This window comes from Artemia franciscana, chromosome 1, assembly GCF_032884065.1.
Source record: "Artemia franciscana chromosome 1, ASM3288406v1, whole genome shotgun sequence".
NCBI lineage: Eukaryota > Metazoa > Arthropoda > Branchiopoda > Anostraca > Artemiidae > Artemia > Artemia franciscana.
The window spans coordinates 21,908,378-21,925,209 of NC_088863.1; the positions used below are offsets into that span (position 1 = coordinate 21,908,378).

At 33.0% G+C, this 16,832-nt stretch overlaps 1 protein-coding gene across 2 annotated transcripts in view; it reads right to left on the reverse strand.

Moving 5' to 3' along the window:
• LOC136026920 (DNA-dependent protein kinase catalytic subunit-like) overlaps positions 1 to 16,832 on the reverse strand; it is a 197,971-nt gene that overhangs the window by 103,810 nt on the left and 77,329 nt on the right. For both annotated transcript variants that reach the window (XM_065703758.1, XM_065703768.1), the window contains exon 15: positions 1,187 to 1,362. In XM_065703758.1, coding sequence (XP_065559830.1) covers positions 1,187 to 1,362 — 176 coding nt within the window. The remainder of the gene's footprint in view (positions 1 to 1,186; positions 1,363 to 16,832) is intronic.

The following is a 16,832-nucleotide window of genomic DNA, read 5'->3' on the forward strand; positions in this document are numbered from 1 at the left end:
TTTTATTACAAAAGTAAGTAGAGATGATCATTATAGCATAAGCTACTACAGTGTGATGAAAAATGGAGTTTTTCGTAAAAAATTGATAATATTTTAAGAATTTATTTTATTTTTTAATTATAAAGGTTTTTAAACCCATAAATTTTCTTTAAAATGAGCCATTTACAGCTCTCTATGATGTTCCAGTGCCTTGGTATTTGATGAAAAAGAAAAAAGAAAGAAAAAAGAACATGTCATATATACAGAATGTCGTGGTTTCCGATACTTTTCTTGATTTTTAAGCCAATATATTTTCTATGCTGTTCAAGCCAAGGGACGGAGTCTCCTTTACAGGGGTTTCGGATAAGACGATTCTAATAGTGCACTTTTTGTTTTGATCTGATTCGATTTTCAGGAGTTATGGGATATTACATTTCTTATTATTGGACGTAATAGTCTCTTACAAGCTTGCTAGCTACCGCTGCAAAGCGGATTGCTATATTTCCTAAAATCTATAATGGCGTGATTTATCCGCTTCGTTGGATATTAATCTTGAAAACTTGCGAAGAACCCTATCAATCCTTAGAAGTTGTAGAAGCCTGTCCAAAAATAATACAGTAGAAAACCTGTACACAGTGGGCAAGAGTTCTCCATGAGCATTCCTCTGTGTTCCAGTGTTTATTCTAATAATTTCAAACTGGTAATGTTAAAAAAAAAAATATTACAAAGATTGCAGGGAATGTTTTTTGTTTCATAAAGCAACACAAACAGTAAAAAAAAAAGTCCTCTGAACGGTTCAATTAACACAAATATTCTCCTAAAACATTCATTCATGATATTTCAACCATGGTCATTTTTAGATAAATCTGTCATCGCCCATACTAAAAAGTGCGAAGTTGACAAACATTTCACAAACTTATCAAGATGACACCCTTGTATTCATATAGGAGTGTTTCTACATCCTAAAAAATATCAGGAGCATTACTTTATCATTAGGCAGACGCAAAACTAATTTCCTTCTATTTTTACGTATCTTAAATGTCTTCTTTTCCAGGGGGGAGGAGTATTAGCCCTAATTTTGCCCATTATCTCAATCTGGGCAGTTTGCTACCGACAGTCGACTGACAAAACTTAAAACACAAAAGACTTGGAACACAAAAAAGTTTGATGACGGCAGACTAAAATAAGAAAGAGTGACATTAATCACCTTCGATCCATAATCAGTGAGTAACATCAATATTCTCAGTTGTATGGTTTCCCATTGACGAGAAGAGGTATCGGGCATTTTAGAATAGCTTCTGTTACTTTTCAGATGGACACGACGAACACCATGTGCAACTCTAAATCCTATAGCATCCGCCTCTTCTTGTTTTACAACCGGTGCTGCAAAATAAAGACTGGTCTAATTATTTTTTTCTTTTTTCTGATAAATTTTCTTTTGTAATGTTTAAGATTTATCTAAACATCCATTAAGAAGAATAATGAAACATTTGGTGGAGTGCAGAGAGAAACAATAGCTTTCAAATTCGATGCAGATTTTCAGGGAAGGGGGTGTTATTTTAGATACAAAGGCCTTTCAAATGTAAATATTCCAAAGACTTTTAAACACTTTTTAAATTTTCATGCTTAATGTTAAAGAACTGAATTGATTCGAATTGATACAATTAAGGGGTAAAAGACAAAAATTAAAGGTTTACACAAAACGTGAGAATTATTTTGCCACTGAGAAACTAGAAAAAATAAAGTCAATTAGACCACGATTACTCAAGGTCAAATATTCTCATATTACAAAATAGTCTCATCTATATATATAAAAATAATATATATATATATATATATATATATATATATATATATATATATATATATATATATATATATATATATATATATATACTAGCTGTTGGGGTGGCGCTTCGCGCCACCCCAACACCTAGTTGGTGGGGGCGCTTCGCGCCCCCCCCCCGCGCGCGTAAGTCGTTACGCGCCATAATAGTTACGCGCCATTGTAGTTGTGTCCCTATGTCCCACCTGTGAAAATAGATATATTTTCTATATAGATATATTGTCTTTGCATATAAATAGATTGTCAGGTTTACCGACTCTTGAACATGCAACATATAATGGTCCATTGGAAAACAATCTGTATTCAGATCTATACCTCATGATTCTAATGATTGCCCTTGAGCTTTGTTGATGGTGATTGCTAATCGACCAATCCCTGTCCCGGTGTCCCGGTCGTCATTTATATCCCCCTGTTTCCCCCGGTGTCCCCGTTGTAGTTGTGTCCCTGTGTCCCGGTCGTCATTTATATTCCCTGTGTCCCGGTCGTCATTTGTATCCCGGTGTCCCGGTCTGTATATACATTCGTTATTTAGTTTTGTTTTTCTCCTTTATTTTTTTCCTTTTTTTTCTTTTTTAGTTTATTTAGATTTTTAGATTTTTTAGTTTTATTATTAGTTTTTAGTTTTTTTTCTTTTTAGTGTTTTTGTAATTTTTACCTTCTTTTTAGTTTTGTTAGTTTTTTTTTACTTATGTCCTGGTCGTCATTTATACTCCCTGTGTCCCGGTGGTTTTTTCTTTTGAGTTTTTTATTGGTTTTTACCTTTATTTTAGCTTATTTTTCAGTTTTTTCCTTTTTTTTATTTTTTTTTTATTTTTTATTTTTTTTAGTTTTTTACCTTTTTTTAGTTTTTTTAGTTTTTTTAGTTTTTTAGCTTTTTTACTTTTTTTATTAGTTTTTAGTTTTTTTTGTAGTTTTTGCCTTTTTTTAGTTTTTTTAGTTTTTTCAGTTTTTTTTAGTTTTTTATTGGTTTTTACCTTTATTTTAGCTTATTTTTCAGTTTTTTCCTTTTTTTTAGTTTTTTTTAGTTTTTACTTTTTAGTTTTTTACCTTTTTTTAGTTTTTTTAGTTTTTTTAGTTTTTTAGCTTTTTTATTTTTTTTATTAGTTTTTAGTTTTTTTTGTAGTTTTTGCCTTTTTTTAGTTTTTTTAGTTTTTTAGCTTTTTTATTAGTTTTTAGTTTTTTTTGTAGTTTTTGCCTTTTTTTTAGTTTTTTTAGTTTTTTAGCTTTTTTATTAGTTTTTAGTTTTTTTGGTAGTTTTTGTCTTTTTTTAGTTTTTTCAGTTTTGACGTCACCTGATCCAGTTTTTTCAGGTGACGTCACCTGATCCACAGATCCACACACAGACAACTTATTTTTATATATATAGATATATATATATATATATATATATATATATATATATATATATATATATATATATACGTATTTAACTACGTAAAACTTGCGAATAAACAACATTCTTCGATGTCCCATTGTCTGTACATATAAATAGATTCTCAGGTTTACCGACTCTTGAACATGAAACATATAATTGTCCATGGGAAAAACCATCCGTATTCAGATCTATACCTCATGATTCTAATGATTGCCCTTCAGCTTTGTTGATGGTGATTGCTAATCGAACATTCCCTGAGTCGCCGTCGTCATTTATATATCCCCCTGTGCCCCCGGCGTCCCCGTTGTAGTTGTGTCCCGGTCGTCATTTATATTCCCTGTGTCCCGGTGTCTGGCGGACTCCACGGAGCAGCTGCTGGAAGCGCTCCGAATTCTGCGAGAAGAGGCTGCCAAAGTAGGACTGCATATAAACTGGAACAAAACTAAAATTATGGCCATAGACCCGTCTTCTCCTGCTGTTAACTCTCCAGTTAGCCTGGACAGCACCACTAGCATCGAGGTTGTCAAAGACTTCACCTACCTGGGCTCCGTAATTTCTTCAAATGGCTCACTTCTCCCCGAGCTGCAGGCAAGATTATCTAAAGCGTCTTCTGTCATGGGTAGACTGAACCGTCACCTCTGGCGAAAACCAAATATCAGTCGCACAACGAAACTGCGGATCTTCAACGCTCTAGTCGGTTCTGTGATGCTTTACGGAGCTGAGACATGGCAAGCATCAGCTGCAACCCTCAAGAAAATAGACGTATTTCATGCAAAGAGCCTGAGGAGCCTACGATGGTCTGACTTCGTCAGCAATGAAAAGCTTCTGCAGCTCACAAAGCAGTCTTGGTTTTCGTCTCAAGCAGCCGAGCGAACCTTACGATGGTTCGGGCATCTGCTTCGAATGCCACCACATCTACCCGCAAAGATGATCTATGACTTCGACCCTATCAAAGTTGGTTGGAAGCAACCTCGAGGCCGACCGAAGAAACGTTGGTCCGACAGCCTGTTCGAGTTCTTAGCGATGGCAAACATCAGACAGGGCGAAGAGCAAATACTCGCCATGGACCGAAGTGGGTAGAGGAGGCAGACGTCACTCTCTACGCCGAGCAGTGCCCGGCAGGAGACTTAAGTAAGTCAAAGTCCCGGTGTCCCAATCTGTAATTTCTCCTTGAGTGTCCCGGTCGTCATTTATATTCCCAGTGTCCCGGTGTCCCGGTCGTCATTTGTGTCCCGGTGTCCCGGTCTGTATATACATTCGTTTTTGAATTGGTCTTTTTTTGTTTTTAGTTTTTTACCTTTTTTTGGTTTTTTTTTTTTTGTTATACCTCATGATCCTAATGATTGCCCTTGAGCTTTGTTGGTGGTGATTGCTAATCGAACATTCCATGGGTCTCCGTCGTCATTTATATATCCCCCTGAGCCCCCCGGCGTCCCCGTTGTAGTTGTGTCCCTTTGTCCCGGTCGTCATTTATATTCCCTCTGTCCCGGTCGTCATTTGTGTCCCGGTGTCCCGGTCTGTATATACATTCGTTTTTGAATTGGTATATGATGAAATTTTTGTGTTTTTCCCCTTTTTTTTCTTTAAATTTTTTTGGGGGTTTTTACCTTTTTTTAGTTTTTTTAGTTTTTTTTTTCTTTTTAGTTTTTTTGTGGTTTTTCCCTTTTTAGTTTTTTTTATTTTTATTTTTTTAGTTTTGTTTTTCTCCTTTATTTTTCAGTTTTTTTCCTTTTTTTCTTTTTTTCTTTTTTTCTTTTTTTCTTTTTTTTTCTTTTTTTTTCTTTTTTTTCTTTTTTTTCTTTTTTTTTCTTTTTTTTTCTTTTTTTTTCTTTTTTTTTCTTTTTTTTTTCTTTTTTTTTTCTTTTTTTTTTCTTTTTTTTCTTTTTTTTTCTTTTTTTTTCTTTTTTTTCTTTTTTTTTCTTTTTTTTTCTTTTTTTTTCTTTTTTTCTTTTTTTTTCTTTTTTTTTCTTTTTTTTTCTTTTTTTTTCTTTTTTTTTCTTTTTTTTTTCTTTTTTTTCTTTTTTTTTCTTTTTTTTTCTTTTTTTTTCTTTTTTTTTCTTTTTTTTTCTTTTTTTTTCCTTTTTTTTTCTTTTTTTTTCTTTTTTTTCTTTTTTTTTCTTTTTTTTTCTTTTTTTCTTTTTTTCTTTTTTTCTTTTTTTAGTTTTTTTAGCTTTTTTAGTTTTTTTATTAGTTTTTAGTTTTTTTTTCTTTTTAGTTTTTTTGTAGTTTTTACCTTTTTTTTAGTTTTTTTTGGCTTGAATACAATTGTTTTTGAATTGGTATATGATGAAATAATTCAGACGTCATATGTGGACAGATTGACAGACAGACATAACACACGAACAACTTATTTATATATATATACTAGCTGTTGGGGTGGCGCTTCGCGCCACCCCAACACCTAGTTGGTTAGTTGGTGGGGCGCTTCGCGCCCCCCCGCGCGCGTAAGTCGTTACGCACCATATTAGTTACGCGCCATTGTAGTTGTGTCCCTGTATCCCACCTGTGATATATATATATATATATATATATATATATATATATATATATATATATATATATATATATATATATATATATATATATATATATATATATATATATATATATATATATATATATATATATATATATATATATATATATGTGTCCCTGTGTCCCGGTCGTCATTTATATTCCCTGTGTCCGGTCGTCATTTGTGTCCCGGTCTCATAGTTTGTAATTTCTCTTTGAGTGTCCCGGTCGTCATTTATATTCCCTGTGTCCCGGTGTCCCGGTCGTCAATTGTGTCCCGGTCTTTAATTTCTATTCGAACAATCCCTGTGTCCCGATCGTCATTTATATTCCCTGTGTCCGGTCGTCATTTGTGTCCCGGTGTCCCAGTTTGTAATTTCTCTTTGAGTGTCCCGGTCGTCATTTATATTCCCTGTGTCCCGGTGTCCCGGTCGTCAATTGTGTCCCGGTCTTTCATTTCTATTCGAACAATCCCTGTGTCCCGGTCGTCATTAATATATCCCGCCTGTGCCCCCGGCGTCCCAGTTGTAGTTGTGTCCCTGTGTCCCGGTCGTCATTTATATTCCCTGTGTCCCGGTCGTGATTTGTGTCCGGATGTCTATTTTTATATATATAGAACACCCCCTGTACCCCTCCGGCGTCCCCGTTGTTGTTGTTTCCCTGTGTCCCTGATTGCTAATGGAACATTCCTTGTGTCCCGGTCGCTTTCTCTTTGAGTGTCCCGGTCGTCATTTATATTCCCTACTAGCCAAAACCTAGTTGGTGGGGGCGCTTCGCGCCCCCCAAGCCCTCCTGCGCGCATAAGTCGTTACGCGCCATATTAGTTACGCGCCATTGTAGTTGTGTCCCTATGTCCCAACTGTGAATATATATATATATATATATATATATATATATATATATATATATATATATATATATATATATATATATATATATATATATATATGTTTTTAACTACGTAAAACTTGCGAATAAAAAACATTCTTTGCTGTCCCATTGTCTGTGCATATAAATAGATTGTCAGGTTTACCGACTCTTGAACATGCAACATATAATGGTCCATGGGAAAACAATCCGTATTCAGATCTATACCTCATGATTCTAGTGATTGCCCTTGAGCTTTGTTGATGGTGATTGCTAATCGACCATTCCCTGTGTCACCGTCGTCATTTATATATCCCCCTGTGCCCCCCGGCGTTCCCGTTGTAGTTGTGTCCCTGTGTCCCGGTCGTCATTTGTGTCCCGGTGTCCCAGTCTGTGACTTCTCTTTGAGTGTCCGGGGCGTCATTTATATTCCTTGTATCCTGGTGTCCCGGTCGTCGTTTGTGCCCCGGTTTCCCGGTCTGTATATACATTCGTTTTTGAATTGGTCTTTTTTTTTAGTTTTTAGTTTTTTACCTTTTTTTAGTTTTTTTAGTTATACCTCATGATTCTAAAAATTGCCCTTGAGCTTTGTTGATGATGATTGCTAATCAAACATTCCCTGTGTCCCCGTCGTCATTTATATATCCCCCTGTGCCCCCCGGCGCCCCCGTTGTAGTTGCGTCCCTGTGTCCCGGTCATCATTTATATTCCCTATGTCCCGGTCGTCATTTGTATCCCGGTGTCCCGGTCTGTATATACATTCGTTTTTGAAATGGTATATGATGAAATAAATTTTGTAATTTTCCCCTTTGTTTCTTTTTTTTTGTTTTTACTTTTTTTTAGTTTTTTTTAGTTTTTTTCTTTTTTCTTTTTAGTTTTTTTTATTTTTATTTTTTTAGTTTTGTTTTTCTCCTTTATTTTTCATTTTTTCCTTTTTTTATTTTTTTGTCTTTTTAGTTTTTTTTAATTTTTTTACTTTTTAGCTTTTTTGTTTTTTTATTAGTTTTTTTTCTTTTTAGTTTTTTTGTAGTTTTTACCTTTTTTTAGTTTTTTTAGTTTTTTTACTTATGTCCTGGTCGTCATTTATACTCCCTGTGTCCCGGTCGTCATTTGTGTCCCGGTGCTTTGTTGATGGTGATTGCTTATCGAACATTCCTTGTGTCCCGGTCGCTTTCTCTTTGAGTGTCCCGGTCGTCATTTATATTCCCTATGTGCCGGTGTCCCGGTCGTCATTTGTGTCCCGATGTCCCGGTCTGTAATTTCGTCAGTCGAAAACATGATGTCAGTCGACACACAAACATGACGTCACTCGACAGACATACACACACTCGCACACACACACAGACAATTTATTTGTATATATATAGATTGTGTCCCTGTGTCCCACCTGTAAATATATATATATATATATATATATATATATATATATATATATATATATATATATATATATATATATATATATATATATATATATATATATATATATATATATATATATATATATATATATATATATATATATATATATATACACACATATATATATATATATATATATATATATATATATATATATATATATATATATATATATATATATATATATATATATTTAACTACGTAAAACTTGCGAATATACAATATTCTTGGCTGTCCCATTGTCTGTGCATATAAATAGATTGTCAGGTTTACCGACTCTTGAACATGCAACATATAATTTTCCATGGGTAAAAAAATCTGTATTCAGATCTATACCTAAATATTCTAATGATTGTCCTTGAGCTTTGTTGATGGTGATTGCTAATCGAACATTCCCTGTGTCCCCGTCGTCATTTATATATCCCCCTGTGCCCCCCGGCGTCGTTGTTGTTGTTTTTCCCTGTGTCCCGGTCGTTATTTGTGTCCCGGTGTCCCAGTCTGTAATTTCTCTTTGAGTGTCGCGGTCGTCATTTATATTCCCTGTGTCGCGGTGTTCCGGTCGTCATTTTTGTCCTGGTCGTCATTTGTGTTCCGGTTTCCCGGTCTGTAATTTCTCTTTGAGTGTCCTGGTCGTCATTTATATTCCCTGTGTCCCGGTCGTCATTTGTGTCCCGGTGCTTTGTTGATGGTGATTGCTAATCGAACATTCCTTGTGTCCCGGTCGCTTTCTCTTTGAGTGTCCCGGTCGTCATTTATATTCCCTATGTCCCGGTGTCCCGGTCGTAATTTGTGTCCCGATGTCCCGGTATTTAATTTCGTCAGTCGACAAACATGACGTCACTCGACACACAAACATGACGTCACTCGACCCACACACACACACACACACACACAGACAACTCATTTTTATATATATAGATAATGCCGGTCATGATTTAAAATAAGAGCTCTGAGTCACGAGGTTCTTCTAAATATTAAAATTCGTTAAGATCCAGTCACTCACTCGTAATTTAAAAATACCTCAATTTTTCTAACTTTTTCCTCTCCCTTCAGCCCCACAGATCGTCGAATCAGGGGAAACGACTTTATCAAGTCAACTTGTGAAACTTCCAGACAAGCCTACCATTTTTAACCGTCCTATCACGTCGAGAAGCACCAAACTCGCCAAAGCACTGAGCCCCACTCCCTAACTCCTTCAAAAAGAGCAGATCCACTCCGGTTATGTCAATCACGTGTCTGCGACATTTATAAGCGTTTTCCTAGATTTCCGGTTTCCCCCTCCAACTCTCTCTAATGTCAACAGATCTGGTAAGGATTTATAATAAGAGCTCAAAGACATCAATTCCTTCTAAATAACAAATTTCATTAAGATTCGGTCACCGTTCTTAAGTTATAAATACCTCAATTTTTCTAGTTTTTCCAAATTAGCAACCCGAAGCTCCCCAAAAGAAGCGGATCCCTTCCATTTATGTCAATTTCGTATCTATAACCTTGTGCTTATTGTTCCAATCAAGTTTCATCCCGATCTCTCCACTCTAAGCGTTTTCCAAGATTTCCCGTTTCCAAGATTTATGGTCCCCCCAACCTTCAATGTCCCCGGATTAAAATTGAAAATGAAGCATCGGCGACATAAGATTCTTCTATGTATCAAGTTTCATTAAGATCCGATCACCCATTCGTAAGATGCCTCGATTTTCACGTTTTCCAAGAATCCCAATTTCCCCCTCCAACTCTCCCAAATGTCACCAGATCTGGTCGGGATTTGAAATTGGAGTTCTAAAGCACAAGATCTTTCTAAATATCAAATTTCACTAAGATTTGATCACCCGTTCGTAAGTTACATATACCTAATTTTTTGTAACTTTTCCAAATTACTCCCCCCCCCCCAAAAAAAAAAAGAGAGCTCCACCAAAGAGAGCGAATCCAGTCTGGTTATATCAGTATCATGGACTTGTGCTCATTCTTCCCACCAAGTTTCATTCTGATCTCTCCGCTTTAAGCATCTTCCAAGATTTCCGGTCCCCCCCCAATGATACTGGATCCGGTCGGGACTTAAAATAAGAGACCTGAGTTACGAGGTCCTTCTAAATATAAATTTCATTAAGATCCGATCACTCCATCGTAAGTTAAAAATACCTAATTTTTCTATATTTTAACTAAGCCTCGCCCCATCCCCCCAAAGAGAGCGGATCCGTTCCGGTTCTGTCAATCACGTATCTAGGACTTAAGCTTATTTTTCCGACCGAGTTTCATCCCAATCCCTCCACTCTAAGGATTTTTCAATATTTTAGGTTCCCCCCCCCCCAACTCCCCCAAATGTCAACGGATCCGACTGAAATATTAAATAATAACTCTGAGACATGATATCCTTTCAAACATCAAATTTCATTAAGATCAGATCACCCTTTCGTAAGTTAAAAAATACCTAATTTTGTCTAATTTTTCCGATTTAACCGTCCCCCCACTCCCGCTAGATGCTCGAATCGGAGAAACGACAATCTTTAATTTAATCTTGTCTGGTTCCTGATACGCCTGCAAAATTTCGTCGTCCTAGCTTAACTGGAACTGCCTAACGTAGCAAAACCGGGACAGACAGAAAGACCGACAGAATTTGTGATCGCTATATGTCACGTGGTAGTTATCAAGTGCCATAAAAACCTGCGAACATAACACATGTATGTTTTGTTTTTCATTAGGAGTTTCAAAGAAACTCTAGTAATTTTGCCCTTACAAAATATCGTAAAAACTGCCGCTTGCCCCCATTCGACACATTTACTTTTGAGACATTCAGGCAACAGCTCTGTCTTCATCACACTAAACTCCTGTACGAAGACATAAAATTATCGTAAAATGACTGACGTTTTTAGTTCAGCATGCAATAATTCTCTTCCTCTGTTTCACTTAATACAATAATCTTCGTTCTACTTCACTGTTTCGAATAACTTGCAGGGTTACTTGCCAGATATTTACAATTACAGTAGCATAGAGAGTGTATGTTCTAGACCACCTAACTCATCCATTCAAATTACATTATTTTGAATCCATTTCACATCACTTTAACATCAATGATTGCATATTTTTACAATTCCATCCCTACTTTCAACATGAAAACAGGTCCTTGGAAATAAATTTTGGTCTTATTTTTATACTTTCCACAATTTGAATGCGGTTTCTAGAACCCAACCCGTAAATTTACCCCCTTTTCAATTGAATTCACACCATTTTAAACTAAAATTTCCGACTTTTATATAATTTCCCATCCTGAGCTTTAAGATCGTAACAGGTCTTGTGAAATAAAGATTTAATTATATTACATTTTCCTATGCTACCAATAAAATGTAATAATTTAATATTTAGTGGAGAGTTCAATATCTAAATAGTTTATTTTTTCTTTTAATAACCTTTAAAATCATCCCTTTATCTAATTTTTTCATTTATTTTCAAGATCAGCTGCTTTAGAATAAAAACGCTTAGGTCCAAATAGATCAACCATTTCACATTTAAAATGAATAGTAATAAAGAGTTTATTTCCATATTTATTTGCAACACATTTCATTCCTGTAATCGTGTATTCCATGCCGATGTCTAAATTCTCTTTCCTAATAGTTCGATTATATTTATTTACCATTTTCGTTTCGTTTAAAAGTTTCTTCATTTATTAATTGCTGATTCTATTAAACAAAATTTCAAATAGAAAACAATGTATATATTAACGTATAATTTGCTACGCAATGACTTCCATGATTGCTTTTCTTTCTGAAAATATAACGTAGTAAATGCTATATGGATTAGCAGGTGTTTGATCTAGCAAAAGTTTAATTTCTATACCAGCAGTTGATCTACTTCGATAAATATTCGATTCATGCTTTGAAATATTAAAAACAAAATAAAGGATATACTGTTTTAAAATCATTGTAACTGACAATTATTCCACTTTTAACATTTTTATGTTTATATCCTAACTGCAAAAATCGTTAATAAGCAGTGCAATAATCTTCATTAGCATCTTCCCTCCGTCATCTAAATAGTAACCACAGGAATATACAGACATTAGTAATAGAGAATACACCCGAATCAGGCTTATATTTTGAAAGAGTTGATGGAATTGATTATCGAATGACAATATTACCAAATTATGTGGGAGATTCTGAAAAAGAACTACCTAAATTTGCAAAAACTAAAAAAGCTTAGATTGATATAAAAAATAATGATAGTAAATTCTTTCTTTGGTCAATACTTGCGTATCTTCATCCAGCTAAAAATCATGTGGACATACTATCAAACTATCAAAAACATGAAAATGAATTCAACTTTAAATGGATTACTAATTCATGATATTTATAAATTTGAAAAAAATATTTTGATAATCATAAAGTTTTAATTAAAGATTTAAGTAGATTATTGAAACTCAAATTACTAAACATAAATCGGAAATTTATTTTTGATTCTGCTGTTCACAGAAGAGCAAAAGTTTGAAGAACATTCTAAAAAGGATAACTGTGAAGATCCTGACATGATTATGCCAAAAACAGGATCGAAAATTGAATTTAAAATACATTGCTAATCAAATGATAGTACCGTACTGAATTATAGATGATTTTGAATCAGCTATAATGTAGTTTTAATCAAAAGAAAGGTAATGAGACAATTAAAGCATCTGAGAGAAAGACATTTGTTTATGGATTCAAAGTATGTTGTTTTTTGACACATCAAAAATTAATATTACGAATACTTTGGTGAAGATACCAGCGGGCATTTTGTAACTACCATAACAGAGGTGTGTACAGAAATAGCCAATGAATATGAAAATAGACAGAGAGATCATGGTTATACTCAAGAACAAGTAAAAGAAAAATGGAATAATACAACTATTAAAAGCTGTCATATTTTGAAAAGGAAATAGTAACTATAATTTTAATTTAGATCACGACCATATGACTGGTAATATACGTGGATTTACTCATGCAGAAAATAATAAAAACTATAGAATTCCTAAACGTATCCCTAATGTCATGCATAATCTCCCTAAATATGACTCATTTATTTCATAGAGCTTTAGTACCTGATAACGGTAATTGGATTCAGTGGAGGTTTTATCATTTTATAAAACAAAAAATGAAACCCAATACCAAACGGGTTTCATAAATTTCCTCCGTTTTATGGCTTCATCGTTAGATCGGTTTTCTGAATATTTAGCCAAATGTGAATGTAAAATAAATTACAATTGTATAAGAAATAATTTCAAGTATACTTCTGATGTATTTCAAAATACTGAAAAAGTCGAAGAAATAATAAAGAAAGGGATATATCCCTACGAATATATTGATAGCTGTGAAAATATATATGATACAAATAGACAAGTTTTAAGCAAGATTAACAGGGAAAAATATTTCTGAAGAAGAATATATAAGAGCGAAATATATTTGGAAATTATTTAAATGTAAAACACTATTAAATTACACTAGATTATACCTAAAAAGTGATATTTGAATCTTATTAGATGTCGGTGAACATTTTAGAAACGAAAATTTAGAAAAATTTAGAAAATAATAAATATATGAAAAACTTTAATCAAACACAAACTTCAAATTATTTAATGCATTTAGATGCTAATGATTTATATGTTTGGGCAGTGTCAAAAAATTTACCTGAAAATGACTTTACCTTTATTAATATACCCGTCCATCTAAAAGAAAACAATACCTCAGACTATTACCAAAAACTAAGAGATTACGTCCAATCAGAAATGAATTAGGATAAAGTAGGAGCCATTTACGAGGTTGATTTAAAATATCCAAGAGATTTACACAATTTACATAAAGATTTACCACTAGCTCCTTAAAGTTTTTAATATAGATTAATTACAAGTTTAAATAATAAAATTAATTATGTTTTGCATTATAAGAATTTAGAATTGTATTTAAAACATGGCTTATTGAAAAAAGTACTCAGAATACTAGCATTTACTGAGTCACCCTATTTGAAAGCAAATATAAATCATAATGCTAAATTACGAAAAAAGGGAACAAATGATTTTGAGAAAGATTTTTGAAACTCATGAATAATACTTGCTTTGGGAATACCATGGAAAATGTTAGAAAAAGAGCTAGTATTAAAATAATCACTAGTGAAGAACAAAGACAAAAATAGTTAAAAAACATAACTTTAGATCGGAAATAATCTTTAGCGAGAATTTCTCGGTAGCGAGAATGGTGAAGTCAAGGATGATCCTAGATAAACCTATTTATATTTGATTTGCTGTATTAGATTTATCTAAGTTACTGTTGTATGAATACCATTATGGATACATGAAACCAAAATATAGTGAAAAAATTGACTTATATTATATGGATAAAGATAGCTTTATTTATAATATTCAAACTGAAAATTTTCATGAAGACACTCAAGCTAACTTCCAAGACAAAATCGATACTACAGATGATAAGAAAATAACCCTTATAACTTCCCGGTTGTCAATAAAAAAGTAATAGGTATGATGAAAGATGAATTATCTGGAACAATAATGTCCGAGTTTGTAGGCTTAAGATCAAAAGTATATGCTCATCTAAAAGAGGGTGACGATGAAACCAAAGCAAAAAAATTGAAAGGTATCAAAACGAACATCGTTAAAGATAAAATAACATTACAGAATTATAAACATGTAAAATGCAGAAAAGCGTAAGCTTATTAAAAACTCAGTATACTTTAAGAACAAACAAAAATAGAATGTTTCTAGAAAAACAAATAAAAAACTATAGACCCTAATGACACTAAAAGTAAGGCTTTGAAAAATAAAGTAAACACGGTACCCTAGGGATTCGATCCCTAAGGCTATAAGCTATAATCCATGAAGTTCATCTATATGCTTCAAATCGATAAGCTATAAGCTTCAAATTTATAATCTTCAAAGCTATAAGCTTCATAGTCGAAGTTTACTTTGTAAACAATTTACCAAGTAAATAGATGGAAAAGCACCAATTAAAGTATACAAATGTGGAAAAAATGAAGATCGTTTTAAAAATAATCATTTGTTAACATCTAACTAACCGTTTCGACTACTGATTTGTGGTGACACTGGAGGTGGTAAAAAACAATTTTTTCTTGAACTTGATTTATGATTACCTATACTTAATAAAAAAAATTATCTGCTAAAGATCTTGAAGAAGATAAATATTAAGATTTCATGATTAACATGAGTGTCTTGAAAGAAAAAACAAACATGTATCTTATTTTTGCGAGTAATGATTAAAGTGATATCAAAGTGGTATGATAGTGATATGTAGATGACCTAAACCCAATGGTTCAAAATTTAGTTATCTTTATTTATTTGTCAGAGGTAGAAAACGAAATACACTAATAATTTCTATTTCTAAGAGCTATTTTGATACACCTAAAAAATATTCGACTAAACTGTAAATATTTTGCATTTTTCAAGTGTTGTAATCCAAAAGAAATTGATAGAATCCGACAAAACCATGCATCTGACTTGAAAAAAGAAAAAAAATATCAATTACTTGAATGAGGTAAAAAAGAATCACAGATTTTTACTAATTGATTTGAAAACGAATGTTGGATATCTCAACTACAAAAATAACTTGGATATTCGATTACTAAAATTTGCGTATACTAAATGAACAAGTTTGGAAGCCTAGGAAGTAAATATCGAAAGTATACAAGTAACGAAAGCAGATTACTGGATGATGATGGTAATCTTGATTTATAATTGAAACGATTAACTAATCTAGGTGATCCAAAATCAGAGAAAGATGCTATGAATTTACAAAATGTGAAGATTAGTTTAAACGATTTCAAGCGTGACGTAGTTAACCAGCAAATATACATTTTCTTAGTGGAAAAAGATATAAAATAAAGCTAATAGCCCCTTTCTGTTTAAATTAGCCTACAATTAATTTTGTTTCCGGAGCCAAGTTTTTAGATAATTAATATTTGGATATTAATTAGATAATCAATCATTTAGATAATTAATATATCAGGTTTTATATAGATAATTAATAATTTTCTCTTAAGTTTTGATGGGTTTAGTTAAACTTAACAAATTATACATATTCAGAATCCTCTTAAAAGAAAATTCGTTTGATATGTATAATGAAAAAAAAATATATCATCCCGACCAAAAAAAAATTATGGGAAAGTCAATAAAAGCTAGTTTTTTTCACAGTTCGTACAAAGATGGCGTATGTAGCTTGATTTATGCAAAAAAAGCCTGTGAAGTTCAAGACATAAATAAAACCCTTTTGTCTTTCTGAACTATATTCTCAAAAACTTTAAAAATGCAAATCATCTTTTTTCTAAAGCTATACACACGACATGTTACTCATATGCCATTTAACTAAATAACGCGTCATTACTTAAAGGTTCTTTTTAAACAGTTGAAAATTATTTTCAAATGTACTTGTTAAGCCAGCTTTCGAAATAGAGCTCTATTAAACAAATCAGACGCGGTTGCCTACAGGTTTCGGACTTACGTTTGGATTCCTTCGCAGAATTCTTACACCGAGTGAAAGATTCTCGGGAAGAAAGTCAAGGTTATTTTGTACAATCTTTTTTTGTTTCATTTGACATATAGAACCACTTAAAAATTTGCCAGCTAATGCGCTTAAACCTGCAAACCTCAGGCTACGGGTCAAGTGCGTTAGCCAGTTGTGCCACGGAGACTTGTCTAGAATCATATACTAATGACATGTTAATAGAAAAATTATGGTTTAGAAAATCTATCTAATAAAATGATCGCCTAATAAATTGTATGACTCTAAAGCGAAATGAAAATGGTAAATAAATATAATCGAACTAATAGGAAAGAATATTTCA